The 18,889-nt window shown below is 31.9% G+C and overlaps 1 protein-coding gene, 1 non-coding gene and 1 pseudogene across 4 annotated transcripts; all 3 read left to right on the plus strand.

The window, feature by feature from the left end:
* The first annotated feature begins 2,122 nt into the window (after window positions 1–2,122).
* Window positions 2,123–7,388, plus strand: LOC131168831 (high affinity nitrate transporter 2.5-like; annotated as a pseudogene).
* On the plus strand, window positions 3,430–3,536 carry LOC131173496 (small nucleolar RNA R71). The gene has a single exon (XR_009143812.1). It is a non-coding gene; the product is annotated as a small nucleolar RNA R71 (small nucleolar RNA).
* A 9,066-nt stretch (window positions 7,389–16,454) lies between the features above and the next one.
* On the plus strand, window positions 16,455–18,325 carry LOC110669018 (uncharacterized). 3 transcript variants are annotated; one of them, XM_021830471.2, is made up of 4 exons: window positions 16,461–16,719; window positions 17,046–17,425; window positions 17,524–17,660; window positions 17,836–18,325. In XM_021830471.2, exons 3-4 carry the CDS (start codon window positions 17,544–17,546, stop codon window positions 18,223–18,225), a joined length of 507 nt encoding a protein of 168 aa, XP_021686163.2. In that variant the 5' UTR covers window positions 16,461–16,719; window positions 17,046–17,425; window positions 17,524–17,543; the 3' UTR covers window positions 18,226–18,325. The 3 variants fall into 3 exon arrangements, with proteins under 3 accessions (XP_021686165.2, XP_021686163.2, XP_021686164.2); XM_021830473.2 differs by having other exon boundaries at window positions 16,455–16,719; window positions 17,046–17,660; window positions 17,822–18,325; XM_021830472.2 differs by lacking the exon at window positions 17,046–17,425.
* Window positions 18,326–18,889: the final 564 nt, after the last annotated feature.

Here is an 18,889-nt window from a genome sequence, read left to right on the forward strand (position 1 = left end):
TCATATATAAAATAAATACCGAAACTGATCGTGACACATCAAGTTTGGGCTTTTACAATAGATCCATAGCTCATTTTGTCAACCTTAAAGACTGATTTGGGCTTTGGTCCCTCCTTCTCTTTTGAAGTGCTCTATCTTAGCTTTTCAATGGATTAAAAAACACTTAATTTAGAGATCCACAACTTTAGAAACACCTGAGAAATACAGCAAAGGTCAAATGCTGAAAATTTCTCCATTTAACACAATTATTCTACAACTATCTACAAATATGTCTAAATGATAAATATATTTTAACCAACTGAATTAAACATAAAAATACACTAAAAACACTAAATGTGATGGGAGTAAAATTAATAAATTATGCACTTATCAAATTCCCCCACACTTATTCCATGCTTATCCTCATGCATGACTTAAACTCTCAATCAACTCCATTTATAAGTTCTTTAACTTCACCCTATCACAACATTCTCTAACAAAAAATTAAAAGTTTGAAAGAAGAGGCAAGTAAGGTAATAACCATCATAACAAATTCCATCAACACCATACCAATATATCAACAATTTTCCAACACAAAACAAAAGGCTTGAAATCAATTAAACTCACACAATTAAAGTTCCATAAAATTTTAAGTCAATACACACCAAAACACAAGGCTAATTTATCAAGGCACAACCTTTTTTTTTATATATATATATTTGAAATTGGTACTTCTCTCTTGTCACAGTTACTTTTTTTTCTTTTTCAACCACCACCTTCAGAAAAGCACCTTGCTCATATCTTAGCTAGCTTTTGGCCTGAGAATCGACATGGGGTTCATGAAGACCCCTGGTTAGTTTACTTAACTAAAATAGATGAGCAATTTTCAAGTTCAACATTTTATAAAGTGCCCTGATAGATTAAATAAAGTTTTGAAATATGCATGATATTAGTTTAAAGCACACATAACTAATCATTTCACCATTAAATCAAGCCTAGATAATTTATGCAGAAAAAAAAATTACTCTATGATATGGAGAAGAGGGAAAATCTATCATTAAAGTTACTATTACCTTGCCTAAAATCTCAAAAATTCAATCTAAAATAGAAAAGTCATTTCAAGGACAAAGCGCTTCTCTCCAAGAGTTAATAAAGAATCATGAATCAAGCTTATGAGAAAAAAAATTTTTTATTTTTGTTTTTTATTTTTATTTTTATTTTTTAACAATTAAAGAGATTACAACAACAAATTTCTCCTCCCCCACACTTAAAACTTACATTGTCCCCAATGTAAAACCCAAATGCAAAAGAGAAAAAAAAATGCTAGAAAATAAAATAAAATAAGAGAAAGAAAACAAATCTGATTGTGGCTAACAAGCCATCCATGGGTTGCCTCCCAAGAAGCGCTTTTGTTTATCGTTGTTAGCTCAACATGGTAAAGCTCTTTAATCCACTGAATGCTTCTCAAACCCCCCATAAAATAGCTTGAGTTCATGACTGTTGACCTTGAACACTTTGTTAGTTCCTAAACTTTGAATTTCAACTGCACCATAAGGAAACACATTAGTAACAACAAAGGGTCCAATCCAACGAGAACGCAACTTACCAGGCATCAGCTTCAATATGGAATTATACAATAAAACTTTTTGTCCAATCACAAATTGCTTCCTTAGTTTGTCATAGAATGCCTTTGTCTTTTCTTTATAAAGCCTAGAATTCTCATAAACTTTAAGGCGAATTTCCTTTAATCCATGCAATTGTAATTTTCTTTCCACACCAGTAGTATCCAAATTCAAATTACAATGTCTAACAGCCTTATGTTCCAACTCATCCTCCATGCTTAACTCAAACACATCCTGCATAAATGTATCAACAACATTAATAGAAAAGACAGAATGATTATCAGCAGGATATTTCATAGCATCAAAGACACTAAATTTGACAGTTTTTTCATCAAATTCCATAGTTAAGGTACCCTTATCCACATCAATTTTTGTCTTGGCAGTTTTTAGGAAAGGTCTTCTAAACAAAATCAAAGCTGAATTTGATGAGAGAACACTATTATTCTCCATATCCAAAATGTAAAAATCTGCAGGAAAAATCAATCCTCCAACCTGCACCAACACATCCTCAACTACTCACAATGGGTAAGTATTAGAACGATCAGCTAACTGAATAATGACATTGGTTTCTTTCAAAGGACCCAAATTTAAAGTTTGAAAAACTAAATTTGACATAACATTAATAGATGCTCCTAAATCTACCATTGCACTTTCAAATTTAGAATTACCTATTCTCCAGGGAATAAAAAACGAACCTGGATCCTTACACTTAGGGGGTAATTTTCACTGAATTAATGCTGACACATTTTCCCCCATTCTGATCTTCTCATTATTCCTCAACTTGCACTTTGTAGTGCATAACTCCTTAAGGAATTTAGCATACCTGGGAATTTGTTTGATCGCATCAAGTAAAGGTATATTAACCTCTACCTTCCTGAAAGTCTCCAAAATTTCTTTCTCTTATTCTTCTTTCTTCGTCTTGGCCAACCTGCAGGGGAATGAAGGAATAATAGAATTATTAACCTTATTCAGTTTAGGTTCAGTATTTACCTCAACTTTAGGAACTTCAGACTCTTTTTCTCCTTGCTTCTTCTTTTTCGATGACTCATGTGGAGTCTGGTTATCAACTTCTTTCCCACTCCGCAACAGTATCGCACTCACATTTTCTCTAGGATTCATGACTGTTTGTGATGGAAGCTTTCCAAAACCTTGAGCTTCTAGCTTACTCACAGATGAGGCTAACTGACCAATCTGCCTCTCTATGTTTTGAATGCTATTTCTGGTCTCCTGTTGAAAATGTTGTGTATTGTTAGCTAAAGCCTTAACAATTTCATCAAGCGACATACCTTGATTTGAGAGAGGCAGAGGTGGAAGTGGTTGATTCACTTGTGGTCTTTGCTGCTGGTATCGGTTTTGCACCGGTTGATTCCCATAACTCAAATTAGGATGATCTCGCCATCCTGGATTATAAGTATTGGAAAAGTAATCATACATTTGTTGTGGCTGTCCATAATTTCCTACTGCATTAACATGTTGCATTGATTCATCCTCTTGTAATGCAGGACACGTGTCAATAGCATGACCCGAACCCGAACAAATCCCACACACCTTAACAATTTGCATTTTCCCTACAGCCAACTGCCTCACCAAAGAAGTTAAATCAGAAATTTGTTTCTCAAGGTTAGATGTACTTACCTCATTAACCTTCATGGGTGTGTGATCCATTCTCATTCCAAACTGCTGAGAATTTGCTGCCATGTTAGCAATCAGCCTCTTTGCCTCATCTGGTGTTTTGTCAACCAAAGCTCCTCCACTGGTAGCATCTATCATACTGCGGTCCATTGGTAGAAGTCCCTCATAGAAATGCTGAATCAACAGCTGCTCACTTATTTGATGATGGGGACAGCTTGCACACAACTTCTTAAATCTCTCCCAATACTCATACAAACTCTCTCCATTGTACTGCTAGATGCCACAAATTTCTTTTCTTATGTTGGCAGCATGGGAAGCAGGAAAATACTTTTCCAAAAATATCTGCTTTATTCCATTTCATGAGTTGACAGATCCAGAAAGAAGGTAATACAACCAATCCTTAGTTGTGCCCTCCAGTGAGAAAGGGAAAGCTCGAAGCTTGATGTGATCCTCTGAAACTCCTTGAGGTTTCATGCTGGAACACACAACATGAAATTCCTTTAGATGCTTATGTGGATCCTCACCTGCAAGACCATGAAACTTAGGCAACAAATGGATTAGTCCAGATTTCAACTCAAAAGCAACATTTAAAGCAGGGTATTAAATACACAAAGGCTGTTGGTTTATATTAGGGGCAGCCAATTCTTTCAAAGTCCTAGCAGCCATGGTTTCGTTTTCAGAATTTGACTCTGAATCAGAATCCGAACTTAACTCCCTTGGAGATTGGACTCCTTCAGATGTACTCGGAACCTGCCTAGCTTGCTTAGCCAATTTTCTCAACCGTTTAGCTATTTTTTCTATTTCTGGATCAAAGATCAACTCACCAGATTGAGAAGTTCTTGTCATAAACAAAAAGAAATCAAAGTAAAAACAGAAAAATGCCTCAAAACCCTAGAAAACAATCGAATTTGGCCTAAGAGGGTGGGGCCAAAGAATCTAATGGATTCATTGGTCTTGATCAGAGCATCATTTCCTTCAAAATAGGTATAGGCTGCCCTCCAAATTCAACCAAAATTCTTAATGAACAGTAACACCGTATTTTTTTTTTTCAAAACCTGAAAATAGTAACAGTTCACAAACAAAATTAATAACAGAATACACAAAACACAAAACACAAAATCCAATAAATTTCAGTCCCCGGCAACGGCGCTAAAATTCTTGACGGGTTTTCGAATCCACCAGAAATTAAATTAACTAAAATTATCAATTGTGAAATATTTTCTGTAGCAAGTGGTAAATCCAGGTCGAACCCTAGAGACTGAATTATTAAATTCCATGCACTTGTGTATAATGGAAAACGAAAGAAACAAAGATTGGGGGGCGGGGGGGTGTTTGTAACACAAAATCAGAAGAAATCATAAATTTAAGAACTAAATATGAAAATCTCTGTTTAAAAAACTTCAGTCCAAGGTAATTCGCATTCTAATGCATTGATTTGATCATAGATAAAAGAAATACAATTATATATTATTGAATACTTAACGTAAATTTACCAAACAGCGAGTAAACCCCTGACTTCCCTATACTCATTAATTCGAGTCCAACACTCTTATTGACTCTAATTATTAACTGAGTTGGTATTAAGCAATCCTCATCAAATTAATAACTGCTTTAAGAAAAGGAAGTAGTTAAGCTGAACAATAATTTATGAAGCATAAATCATTTAATCCACCCTATTATTTCCTTAGGTTATTATCAAAAACTTGGATCATAATCAATAAAACCTAATTGCTACTCATGTTCAATCTTACACAACAATTACAGATTATGAAGATGAACTAGCAATTGATCAAATCAAACAATTAATTAATAGGCCTTTTTAGAAAATCATTCAACAAATCAAAAACACTTAAATCAGAAAATAATAGATATTCAAAAAGACATAAATTAATTAAGAACCTGGTCTCATAAATCAAATAAAAGAACTTGAATCTCTTGAACTGAATTAAGAACTTAGCCACTCATGTTGATGGCTTACAGAAAAATAAAGGAAAAATAGAAATCTAAAACTATGGATGAGAATGGAGAATGAAGGTGTTAGAGGCGTCTGAATTGGGATGCTCTTAGCTACTGCCCAAAGACGTATTTATAGTAAAAAATCTAACCTCAAAGATAGGAACAAAACTAGGAAAAGTTTTAAAATTTAAAATGCAGATTTTCAGCCTACATTCACGTCTCTAGAATCAAGGCTGATTTTCAGTGACTTTCTTTCTGAATCTGCCTCTACTCTCTTCAGGAAAGTTGTAACCCTATTTCTTAGCTTTCCAACGGGTACTAATTCGCCCAAATCCGAGGTCTATAGCCCAAGTTATGGCCCAAAAACGGGGACTGGTTTAGACAGACAGTCCAGCCCATTGTGACGACTTCATTGCCTTTTTTTACAATTAAAATGGCCTCATCTCGAGTCCAACCCTTCATAGAAGTTGTAGAGGTGGCTCTTAAGGTTCAATTGGGCTTGGGCTTGCTTCATTTGGACATCTGAAACTCCAGATATAAAATAAATACTGAAACTGGTCGTGACACATCAAGTTTGGGCTTTTATAATAGATCCATAGCTCATTTTGTCAACCTTGAAGACCGATTTGGGCTTTGGTCCCTCCTTATACTATTGATATGTAAAATGACTAATAAGGGTATGTTTCATATAATTTGTTTTATTATTAAAATAAATATAAAATTATAAATTTATTATATTATATTATATTATTTTATTATTAAATTAAATATATAATTATTAATTTAATATATTATATTATTTATTATATTATTAAAATAATATATCTCATTAATTTTATAACTGAAATAAGAAAATAATTAAATTCTTTAAAAATAATTAAATAACTTTAAAAGTTTGCTTCATGTCCAACGCCTCATCACCTGTATCTTTTTTTCCTAGTACTCTTTTTCACAGGCTTCTCCTTGGCCACTTTTGTCTCCACTCAATTCTGGATGAGCTCCATGTTTTCAGCCCCAGTAGTTGGCACCGCTAATGGTGTTGCAGGCGGGTGGGGCAATCTTGGTGGTGGGGCGACGCAGCTGCTAATCATGCCCCTTGTTTTTGGCCTAATTCATGACATTGGAGCAGTGAAATTTACAGCTTGGAGAATTGCATTTTTTATTCCTGCCCTGTTTCAAATGTTATCAGCATTTGCAGCATTGATCTTCGGCCAGGACTTGCCAGACGGGAACTTCGGTAGGCTACGAAAGTCAGGGGATAAACCCAAAGATAAATTCTCAAGCGTCTTCTATCATGGGGTTACAAATTACAGAGGGTGGATTCTGGCATTAACTTGAGGATACTGTTTTGGGGCGGAGCAGACAATTGACAATAAAATAGCTGGATATTTTTATGACAAATTTGATCTGGAACTCCACACAGCAGGAATTGTTGCAGCAACTTTTGGACTAGCAAATATTGTTTATTGCAGCAACTTTTGGACTAGCAAATATTGTTTCTAGACCAGCTGGAGGATAGATTTCTGATGTCGTAGCAAAGAGGTTTGGAATGAGAGGTAGGCTATGGGCTTTGTGGATAGTGCAGACATTAGGAGGTGTACTGTGCATCATTCTTGGGCAAGTGGGATCCTTAAGTGCATCCATTGTAGTGATGATTGCTGTCTCTTTTCTTTCTGCCAAGGAGCATGTGGGCTAACATTTGGGGCGGTTCCTTTTGTCTCAAGGAGGTAATTAAGATTTCTACTTCCACTTGATTCCATTACTTTTCTATCTCGCAGAGGATCAATTCTAATATTTATGCATCCATACGTTTAATTCTTCAGATCATTAGGGCTAATATCCGGCATGACAGGCGGTGGTGGAGATGCGGGTGCAGTTCTGACTCAACTAATTTTCTTCAAAGGATCCAAATACTACAAAGAAAAAGGGATAACACTCATGGGTATTATGATTATATGTTGCACTCTCGCAATATGTTTAATATACTTCGCACAATGGGGTGGAATGTTTTGTGGCGCATCATCCGAAAATACTGCAACAGAAGAATACTATTCCATGTCTGAATGGAATTCAAAGGAGAAAGAGCAAGGATTACATCAGGCAAGCTTAAAATTTGCTGATAACAGCAGAAGTGAAAGGGGCAGAAGAGCAGGCTCTGAAACCTTGCCACCAAATGAGACCCCATCTACAAATGTGTAGTCTATATCTACTAGCTAGGTTCTCAAATTATCTACCATGAGCTTAGCAAGTAAAGGTAATTTGCATTGTGATATCCAAGTTTCAGATTGCAGGCTGTCGTATGTAGCAATAAATGATCTCAAAGACCTCATGCATCAAATATATGAAATAGAAAATAAAGTTTAGCATCTTTGGTATTTATAAAGATCCAGAAAATCAAACTGAATATAGATAAAATATAAAACCTACCGAATAGGGAAAAAAAATTATATATAAAACTAAAAAGGCTTAACACAATTATTTTAATTTAATCAAATGCCTCAAATACGTAAACTACTGGAAATCTAAATAATAAACTAATCTTCCTACGATATATAGCCAGCTAAGATACTGAAATATAAATATATTCTTTAAAGGCATTCGGCTACAAATTAATATTAATTGACTAATGATGAGCTGAACAATATTGTACCAAAGCAGGAGGCACAAAGTAGGAGACAAGCTTAGGAATTTCCCCGTTTCCACCAAAACAATCGTCAGCCCATTGTGTAAACATATGACAACCTCCTTCAGCCATTTGAAGGTTTTGAAAAACTGTACCTACGGCAGATCGAGCCCAATACAAACCCACATTAACTGAGGATGTGGCACAGGCTGGAGACAAAAAGAATTGGGGAGAAGGTGCTCCAGGGACCTGAGGGGTTGACGGTACACTTGGAACTTGAGTAGTTGATGGTGCCTTTGGAACTTGAGGAGTTGATGATGGGCAATGGCATACACATGCACATTGTGTCCCGACCTCGCCCAATTTGATCCTGGCTTACCTCATAAGGGCAGCGGGAACAAGCAACAGTACAGCCACAATATGCAACAGCCTCTTCACTTGCGGAATCTGAACTAAAAGGATTTGCTAACCCATCATTAATTAACCCTGCCAAGCAAGCAAGAATAAATACCAACCAAATTGAGCGCCTCATTTTTGCTAATGATAACTAATTTTTCTTTCTTCTTTTAGCAAACTCAAAAATCAACAATATTAAAATCACAAGACATAAAACTCAACAAACTCAAAAAAAAAATGTGGGAAAGTTCTTACCAACCATTAATCTTGATGCAGCTTCCCACATTGAGCTGAGTTTTAGTTAAGCTTCTATTTTTGAGCTAGTTGCATATTTCACACAGCCTTCAATTTTTATTTCATTTCTCTGTTTCTTGATTTTGCTTTGTTAATTTTTGTATATTGTTAAATTTTAAATATGTATTACATTATAAGTTATAAATTCATCACTTATCTCTAAAGGACTCAATTGCATCACCTATCTTATATTACACATCTTTTGAAAATAATATAAAATATTATATTTAGTTTCCTCCTATATTTCATAAATTTAATAAAAATTAAATTATATAAAAAGTTAAATAGTAATGACAGATTTGCAATCACCTCCATAATTTGTTGCTAATGTTCATCCCAATTGAATTGTGGATAGAGCATATAGGAGACATGAGTTCAAATTCACATGTATCTTATTGATTTGTCGATAATAATACCGATCCATCATATTTTTGGTGCCTACAAGATTTTCTAAATATTTAATTTATTTAATAAATAAATTATTATTTCATCTTTCTTTAAAAAAAATTATCTTTAAATTTTATTATTTTTTTAATCTTTTATTAAAATACTTGATTATGATCACTTTTTGGACTTAAATGGGTATTAACATTTATCTATAAAAATAAATTTCTTGCAAATGGATAAATGCAGCTCCGGAAAAATGCAGTCAGTAAATTTTTTTATTAAAAAAATGGATAAATTACAATCAAATTGCTGAAATTTAACAAAATTTATAGATTAATCCTTAGCGTAAATTTAGTAATAATTTAACCCTTTAAATTTTATTTTCATTAACAAATTAATCTTTACATTTTACTTCTATAAACAAATTAGTTTATATGATCAATGAATTTTAAAAACTAATTTGTTAATAAAAATAAAATGTGAGGATCAATTTGTTAACAAAAATAAAATTTAAGAATCAAATCATTATTAAATTTACATTAAAAATTAATTTGTGAGTTTTGTTAAACTTTTAAATTTTTTTATAATTTATAAAAAAATATTTATGTTTGTATATACATTGCTAATATAAATAGATTTTATAACATCTAGACCCAAACGATTTTTTTGATTGGTTTCATCTTATTTAAGTTAGATGATAAAAAGTTATCATTTTTGAATGATAGTAAGAATCACAATGAATTGGAATTTTTTAATACATAATTCACTAAATCTTATTAAGACTGGTTTCAATAATATATAATCAAGTTTGAAATAAATTTAAATTTAAAAATAATTAATTATTTTGTCCATGTATTACATGGATTATTTATTATTTTATTTTAGCAATATAAAATAATATATTTTTTATTTTATATTTTTATAATTATATTATAAATTATGTTAATGATAAAATTTTTAATTAATTATTTTTTTTAGGTGATAATAAATTCTTTAATACTTAAAATTATAAATTTAAGAAGTTCAAAATTATTAAAAGATGTTGTAAATAAGAAATTTGGAATTTTTTTTATATGAGATAAGATTTTGATAGTTAAAAATTGATGTTTAATATAATAAGTTAATTTTTTATATAAAACATACAAATAAAAGTAATAAATAGATTGTGCCATACGGTGATTTTTAAGCAGCTTTTATAATTTAGATAACACACTTTTGTAAATCAATTTTGAAGTTTCAGCTTTAATATTGATATATTAATTATAAAATTATGTTAATGATAAATTTTTAATTAATTATATTTTTATTTTAAGCGATAATAAATTGTTTAATGCTTGAAATTATAAACTTAAGAATTTCAAAAATTTTAAAAGAAATTGTGAAAGAGAAATTTAGATTTTTTTTTTTTTTAAATTTTTAGTATGAAATAAGAGTTTGATAGTTAAAATTTGAAAAAAAAAAAACCTTAAAATTTGATGTTTAACAAAATAAGCTATTTTTTTATATAAAAAAATATAAAAATATAAATAATAAAGAGGTTGTGTCACATGAAGATTTTTTACTATTAAAAAATTTTTACATATTAATACTTCCAATAAAATCAGTTTTTATTTAAATATTTTTAAATTTTAATTACTAAAATCTTATCTGATATTAAAAAATTAATTATTAAAAAAACATTTTTTTATTTTAATTTTCAGTTAGATTAGAAAAGGGTGAGTTATTTTTTAAAAATTATATTAATATATATAAATAATTATTCACTAGAAAATTATTTATAAAATCTAAATATTTATTTTTAAAAAACATTTCTTATATTTAAAATTTAAGAATTTTAATAATGACATAGATTTTTTTTTTAATTTTGTTTATAATTTAAGAATTTTAATAATGACATAGATTTTTTTTTTTAATTTTGTTTATCCTTTTATTGGATATGACAACTAATTTAAAGAAAATATAAAAGAATCTATCAATTAACTTATTTTGAAATTAAAATTAAATGATACATTATCAAAATATAAAATTATATCGATTACTATTAAAATATATATATATTAACATTTGAAATAAAATTACAATTAATTAAAACTTTTACCGTTAATAAAATTTTATAATATAATTATGAAAATATAAAACATAAATAAATATGTATTAAATTATATTATTAAAGTAAAATAATATTATGCTCAAATTGTGGGCAATGCTCTTCAATTTTAATCAAGAATAGCATCATAAGTTAGATTGGCATAAATCTTAAAATAGATGTATATTAATGTTAGTGTTGAAAATGAAAATATGAGAGGTTCATGATTTGACTAGTAGTTTGATGAGATTTTAACAAATTTAGAGGAGTTGAGTGATAATACTTTTTGTCAATGAAAGTACGCATCGAAGATGGAAATAAAGAAGGTGTGCCTTTTAAGAGTCTTGCGCTTGAAACAAAATGCATCCCTAGATGCACAAAGCGACAATCTAGTGAATGTTGTCACTTTATTTTTTAGAAATGCTAGGGTTAGAGTCTAGTGAACTTAGAACTTGAGACGTGCTTTTAATAACTATGCACATAGATAATGTAGGAGAGCTAGCAATTACAAAATGCACCCATGTGTCTTGCTGAAACTTGCACTTAAATATGGACCAAGAAGAAAATACTAGCTGATTTTGCTATGAAAATACAAACAATTATAATCTCGTCGATCTTTTTTGACTCTCTGTCCTTACAGAGTAGACGTCTGAGAACACGCATTATCCTTATCCAGAGAATTTTTGTTGGCAGTCTCGACTCTCTTGTGCCCCTGCGCTTACCGTATCCAGAATGGTGTCCTTGCAACTTCCTTTTGCTGCACTTGAACACTCTCTGCACTTACATAGTAGACTCCTGAGAACACACATTCTCCTTATTCAGAGAATTTTTGTTGACAGTCTCGACTCTCTTATGCCCCTGCACTTGCCATATCCAGTATGACGTCCTTGCTCCTTCACTTTGCCGCATTTGAGCTCGTTGGCGGCGAGTCGCTTTTGGAGCTAGAGATTATAAAAGGTACAATTTATTTGTTGTTCTGTTTTGACTTCAATTTGTTAATTTTTGTGTATTATTAAAATTTTAAATATGAATTGCATTATTAATTATAATGCATCACCTATCCTATATTGCACATTTTTTGCAAATAATATAAAATATTATATTTAGTTTTCTCCTATATTTCATAAATTTAATAAAAATTAAATTTTAAAAAAAGTTAAATAGTAATGACAGATTTGCAATCACCTCCATGGTCAGTTGCTAATGTTCATCCCAATTGAAATGTCGATAGAGCGTATAAGAGACATGAGTTCAAATTCACACGTATCTTGTTAGTTTGTCAATCATAATACCGATCCGTCATATTTTTGGTGACTGCAAGATTTTCTAGATATTTAATTTATTTAATAAATAAATTTTTATTTCATCTTTCTTTAAAAAAAATATTTTATTTTTAAGTTTTATTATCTTACTTGAATATGATCACCTTTTGGACTTACATAGATATTAACATTTATCTATAAAAATAAATTTCTTGCAAATGGGTAAATGCAATTCCGGGAAAAGGAGTCAGTAATTTTTTTATTTAAAAAAATGGATAAATTATAATCAAATCCCTGAAGTTTAATAAAATTTACAGATTAATCCCTAGTGTAAATTTAATAATAATTTAATTATTTAAATTTTATTTTCATTAACAAATTATTCTTTATATTTTACTTCTATCAAATTTGTCACGACCCAACCTATGGGCCGGACCGGCACTAGGACCTGGGCTAGCCTAAAGCCCCCGAGGCCCGTAGTAAGCCTAACTATTCATTAACCCAACTCTGAGGCCCATTTGGACCCAATTTCAAGAAACCAACCGGACAGAGTCCGGCCATAAAGTGGACCTTTCAACGAGGAGTTTTTTACTCACCCGACCTGTAAACAAAATATATCATCAATTGGGGAGCTCAGCTCACCCTTCTCATACTCATATCAGCATCAAAAAATAAATGGGAGCTCAGCTCCCTCATCCAATCCATCAAACATGCATATAATAATTTTACAGATCCACATGACAATTTATATTACAGACCCGAATCATTTAAATATCTCTAACACATGCGAAAATTCTAGGAGTAAATAAAATTACATAAACATTGATAAACAACCTGCGAGGGAAGAAAGCAGGTTAACCTCAAAAATATCCTCCTGTGACCTGAAAAAATATTGAACAGGAGTGAGCGTTCGACTCAGAGAGTAAAATATCAATTTTAACCATAATCTCTATAACTATCTAAAACTAATGCACCCTGTAGAGTGAAATGCAACATCAACAACATTTTCACATCATAACATCAAAATGGTAATTTGGAGCACTCACACACCCTGTAATATCAATCATAATATATGGGAGCTGATCCCCTATACAGCTCTCTTAAATCTAACCTGGTGCCAGCGAAGAACTCAGCTCGGACTTCCACTTAATAACCAAATCGGGGTCCCAGCGAAGAACTCAAGCCGTGTCTACCCCGAAGGACCGGGTCCCAGCGAAGATCTCAAGCCGTGTCTACCCGTCCTATCCATAGTCCACACCACATCACACGCACGCCAACGCACGCACACTGCTCCAAATTACCACAACAACATCCATGGCACGCTAACAGTTATGAATGCAACATAAATCGTGCCCAGAGTTTAACTACATAAATATATGCATATAAGTGATGCATGGGCATGCTTGAACATATAACAATATCGAAATTATAATTAAAATTAATATTTTACTCACAGACTTGACAACGGTCACTGTGGCGGCTGGGCGGAGGAAGAAGGCTGTCCCGGCTCACCTGACAATTACATTACATTTATTTAATACAAATGACTCAATACAAATCAAGAAAAGACCAAATACGTCCTAAGTCGTGCCGAAAATCCGGCAGAGTCTCCCCTATACCTAGGACCTACCCAACCTGCAAAATGGCTCAAAACACACTTCTATATTCACAATCCATATATCCACAACTCAATCACATCACACAGCCCCTCCTGGGCCCATCAAATAAGTCATCCATCACAATATGTAAAATTTCAATTTAGTCCTTATAATTGATCATTTTTGCAAAAACTGCCCAAATAAGCTGTAAAAATTCTAAAACTTTGCCCCGCGGTCCTTAGCAATATTACTAAACTATTGCAAAAAGAATCATAATTTTCTAAGCTACCACGAATATTTTATGGATTTTTAATCCTATTTAAGCACTAGAAAATTACGAAAAAACAAGGTTCGGGTTTACCTTTGCTGATTCCGACTTCGGGGACGCGCTCGGGACGTCTGACAATGGGGGGTAGCCAAAACCTCGATCCAATTCGGAGACTTTTCTGGTAACGGGTCTGTCTGGCCAGAAATTCACAGACCCGGACAACTGTCGAATTTCCGCGAATTGAGGATACCTACACGAAGCCCATAACACGGGGGTTAGCACATAAATTTTTCAGAATTTTCTAAGCTCATTAAATGCTCGGAAAAACACTGCGAAGTTCCATGGGACCCACCGAAAAACAGTGTCGGAAAAATTCAAAATTTATGTCGCCGCGAAGCTCTCGACGAGTGGAGCGCTCTGGTACTCTCGGTTTTCTCGTGGGATTCACGGTTTGTGAGAAATCTAGCCCGAAAGTCAAAATGGGCTAAAACTTCCCGGACAAAAATTGGACAAACCGCTCAATGGATTTCGGTGTTCTTGGTGTCTATGGAAAGCTCTCGACGAGTAGATGAGTTTAGACACAAGACGGTCCGATTGGTGGCCGGATCGGCCGGATTTTGGCCGGGAAGGTGAACGGTCGTGTCGCGCGCTGCGCGTTGCTTCTGGAGCCATTTTCCGGCGTTCCAGGCAGCGGCCGACCGTGGGGGAGGGCTAAGTTGGGGCGCCGGCGAGGTGGGGAGGCAGGGGAGGTGGCGGCGCGGCAAGGGGAGGAGGGAGGAGAGAGAAAAAGAGAGAAGCAGGGAGAGGGGTTGGACGCGTGCGGGGAGGAGGAAGAAAAAGAAGAAGACCGGTCCGATTCGATCGGTCCGATCCGGTCCGGTTCGATTCGGACGGTTCGATTCAGAACACAAAATTTTGAATTTCTACTCTGCCTCGGGACCGAAAACAAGGTCCAAAAATTCCGAAAAAATTTCAGAAAACTCAGAACAATTCGCAGACTCCAAATATATTTTTAGTTTTGCCACGTGGTCTTTAAATAAATTTTTAAAAATCATCAAAGTTTATATTTTCGTAAAATCGAACCCGATTTTTAAAATCTGAAAAATCTCAAATAATTTCTTAAAATTTAATTAAAATTAAAACCTCAATAATACTCATAAAATAATAAAATTTAAAATCTTGGGGTGTTACAAAATTAGTTTTTATAATAAGTGAATTATGTGGATCAATTTGTTAATAAAAGTAAAATGTGAGGATTAATTTGTTAATAGAAATAAAATTTAAGTACTAAATAGTTATTAAATTTATATTAAAGATTAATTTGTAAGTTTTATTAATTTTTAATTTTTAATTTTTTTTATAATTTATACAAAAATATTTATGTATGTGCATTCATTACTAATATAAATAGATTTTATAAAATGTAGACAGAAAAGGATTTTTTATTATTTATATGGATTCTTTGATTGAATTCATCTTAACTAGGTTAGATGATAAAAATTATCATTTCTGAATGATAGTAAGAATAGCAATGAATTGGATATTTTTAATACCTAATTTATTAAATTTTATGAAGATTGATTTGAATTATAATCGAGTTTTAGATAAATTTAAGTTTAGAAAATAATTAGTCATACACATTATAGAAATTATTTATTATTTGTTGTTAATAATATAATTTAATATATATTTTATAATATTTTCTATTTTCATAATTATATAATGAAATTTTAATTAATTATAACTTTATTTTAAATTTAATAATATAAATAAGTTGATTAATAAATTATTTTTTATTATTTAAATTATTTATCATATATCAATAAAATGATATATAAAATAAAAATAAATGCATAGGCACTTGCCATTTTTAAAATATTATTATTAAAATTTATCTTTTACGTATAAGAAATATTTTAAAAATATGTATTATGTTGAATTTGTAAATTTAAGAAAATTTTAAAATTTTTAAAATATATAATAAAAAAATTATATTTTAATAATTGAGATAAAACTTTAAAAATTAAAATTTAAAAATATTTAAATAAAAGTAATATTTATTATGATAAATTAATTATATATAATTAAATTTAAAAATATAAATAAAATGAGGTTTCACTTGATAACATTTTAAATATTCTTATACGCGCACGCTGAATTTAAAATAAATTTTAATATTAAAATTATTATTTAAATACAAATTCAAATAAAATAATTTTCGTAAATCTATCCGTTGCTACTCGCGAGGATAAATCTATAAAATTCAACTTAAATTTACAAAAGCTAAATTGGCGAAGAGCAGGTCAAAATTAAAAAATAAAATAAAATTTTTCATTATTTGCCTTTCTTATTTTCTTTCCTCTTCCAACGTGTTAGTCACCAATCAGAGCATGAGCCTCCCATCCGACCGTTGACTCATCCCTTCTCTTCTCTTCCTTGCTCAGCTACTCACACGCCTCACTCCCATGTTACTGCTTTTAAGCCTCTGCCTCTTCTTCTCCACTCCCTACTATTGCCTTACCTATTTGTCTTCAATTCCTCAGAAACTTCAGCCTTTCACGGTTTCTGAAGCCGGAATTTCTCTCCATTGATGAGAGGTTTACTTGTTCTTCTTATGTAAGTTCTGCTTTTCCTTCCTTTTCAATCTTGAAATTTTCCTGTCTTTGCAGCTTATTTGTGTTGTGAGATTTAGTCTGTGTGATTAGATTGTTTGATTTGCTCAAACTCGTTTGATTTTGAAATTTGATTTCATTGCATTGCGAACAGGACAAAGCCGTTCTTGAGAACTAGACGAAATTTTATTTTGAATTTATTTTGCCGTTTTTAATGCTTATAAAAAAGAATGAGAAAAAAAAAACCTTTAAATCCTTTTGATTGACTAAGAAATCGAGGTCATCATGACTGTTTTTGCTTTCATCCATGACTTTTTTTTTCTCCTGCAGGTACCATTTTTTATGAAAGAGGAAGACATCGCCACAACCCTAATGGATAAACCGAATTGAACTTCGATTCGGTTCAATTCAGTTCTTTTTATTCATTTCATAGGTTCAATTTATGAATCAAACCGAGTTTAAATCAAATTAATTCGAAAAAAATAATCAACTGCAAATTGTTTCTGCATTCCATGTGCTGGAGAAGATGTATACTAGTATAAAGATCCAAAAAGCAAATTGCTGTACGTGCATCATTTTCATACTAGTATCCGAAACCAAAACAAAAAATCAAAAGCCAAATTCCTTCTCCACTTGGAAAGCCACCAAAGCAAAATAATTAAAGCGTGGAATTCAAGTAGGATATATTCCATCGATATGACACGGAACTTGTAAGCCATATATCCTCTACCCATATCATTCAATTCTATATTTCCTGTGCTAGCATACCCTTGAACCTTTCCTCCTGTTTCTCTCTTTTGTCTCTCAGTAGAAGAGAAATTAATATCCATGAGTGATCTTGATTGTGACTGTGATTTTGGTGATTGTGATTGCGATTGCGATTGTTGTTGCTGCTGCTGCTGTTGTGATGATTGTGATTGCGATTGTGATAAATCATGCTCTTGGGTAAGAATTTATTGCATTTTTGTTTCTTTCATTGAACTTTGATATCTTCCAAAGCTTTTATTTTTATGTTTCTGCTTTTTGATTTTTTATATCGATCACATGATTCTTTGTAGTTGTAACTTGGAAGATTAATATGCTAATCTTGTTGTACTAACATATAGTGGTTCTTGAACAGGATAAAATTTGCTGTATTATATGCATTAACGTTGATAATGATAATGGTAGAAGGCATAATCCTCATGATGACACCTGCTACCATTTGTGCTGTTGTTGCTGTTGCGATGATAATTATCAAAGAAGAAGAGTACCAACCCAATCGAAGCAAGAAGAATTTAATCCCAAAAACCAAGAAGAGAAAAGGAGGAAAGAATCTGATTTTGAGCATGCACCAAATTGCCCATGTCGTGGATCCCCTATACCAAAGAATAGATGTCCTTATAAATGCTGGTTAGCGTCACCATCACTTGATTTAGATCCTCCAATGATTCAGCGGTTCCAAGCCCTGGATAGAGAAAAATATGTGAGAGGGTATGAGTCCTCTGGGAAGCGGAGGCATTATTGGTGATTTGGTTGCCTGCAAAGTTAACTGTATATAATTAAGCCAAATGAGGGTTCAGCTGTACTTGTACTGTACAGGGTTTATTTTATGAAGTTTTCGTACCGTACATTCTTTTGTTTTCTTTGTAACAAAGTTCTAATCATGAACTAATTAAAGTGCTTATATTAATGTTACCAAAGTGAGAAAGTAGCATTTATAGGCTATGCATAAAGGAGACACTGTAGTTGTTAAGAAAACTCTTAGGTCAACATAAGGCAAAGATCAGCAACTATAATTAATTATTGGTCATTAGTAATTAATGAATAAATGTTAGTGGTTAAATGCTACTCCTTCCGTCTTTTACTTTATTTTATTATTTTAAAAAATTAAGAAAAAATATATATTTTTTTTTTGTTTTATACTTATCTATCATTAAAGGCATATTTATCAATTTTATTTATATATATATATATAGTAGAGTTTATTTCATTAAACTCAAAATAGATCTTGATTATTCACAGTGTCTTGCATTTAATTAACTAGCTTATACATTTTTTTTTAAAATTTATTTAGCTTTAATTGAAATTCTAACTCATATTCTTATAATTTTAACATAATTCTTGAGCTTATGCATGTGTTATATACGAAACCTAATCTATTATTTTATAAATAGAGCGTAGTACAGTACAAG

Source organism: Hevea brasiliensis, chromosome 14, assembly GCF_030052815.1.
Source record: "Hevea brasiliensis isolate MT/VB/25A 57/8 chromosome 14, ASM3005281v1, whole genome shotgun sequence".
NCBI classification, from domain to species: Eukaryota; Viridiplantae; Streptophyta; class Magnoliopsida; order Malpighiales; family Euphorbiaceae; genus Hevea; species Hevea brasiliensis.

What these genes read in the sequence shown, in the direction of transcription:
- LOC110669018 (XM_021830471.2), top strand. Translation starts at nt 17,544, where the DNA reads ATGAGTGATCTTGATTGTGACTGTGATTTTGGTGATTGTGATTGCGAT. An exon ending in GTGATAAATCATGCTCTTGG is followed by an intron (nt 17,661 to 17,835) that starts GTAAGAATTTAT and finishes GTTCTTGAACAG; the next exon opens with GATAAAATTTGCTGTATTAT.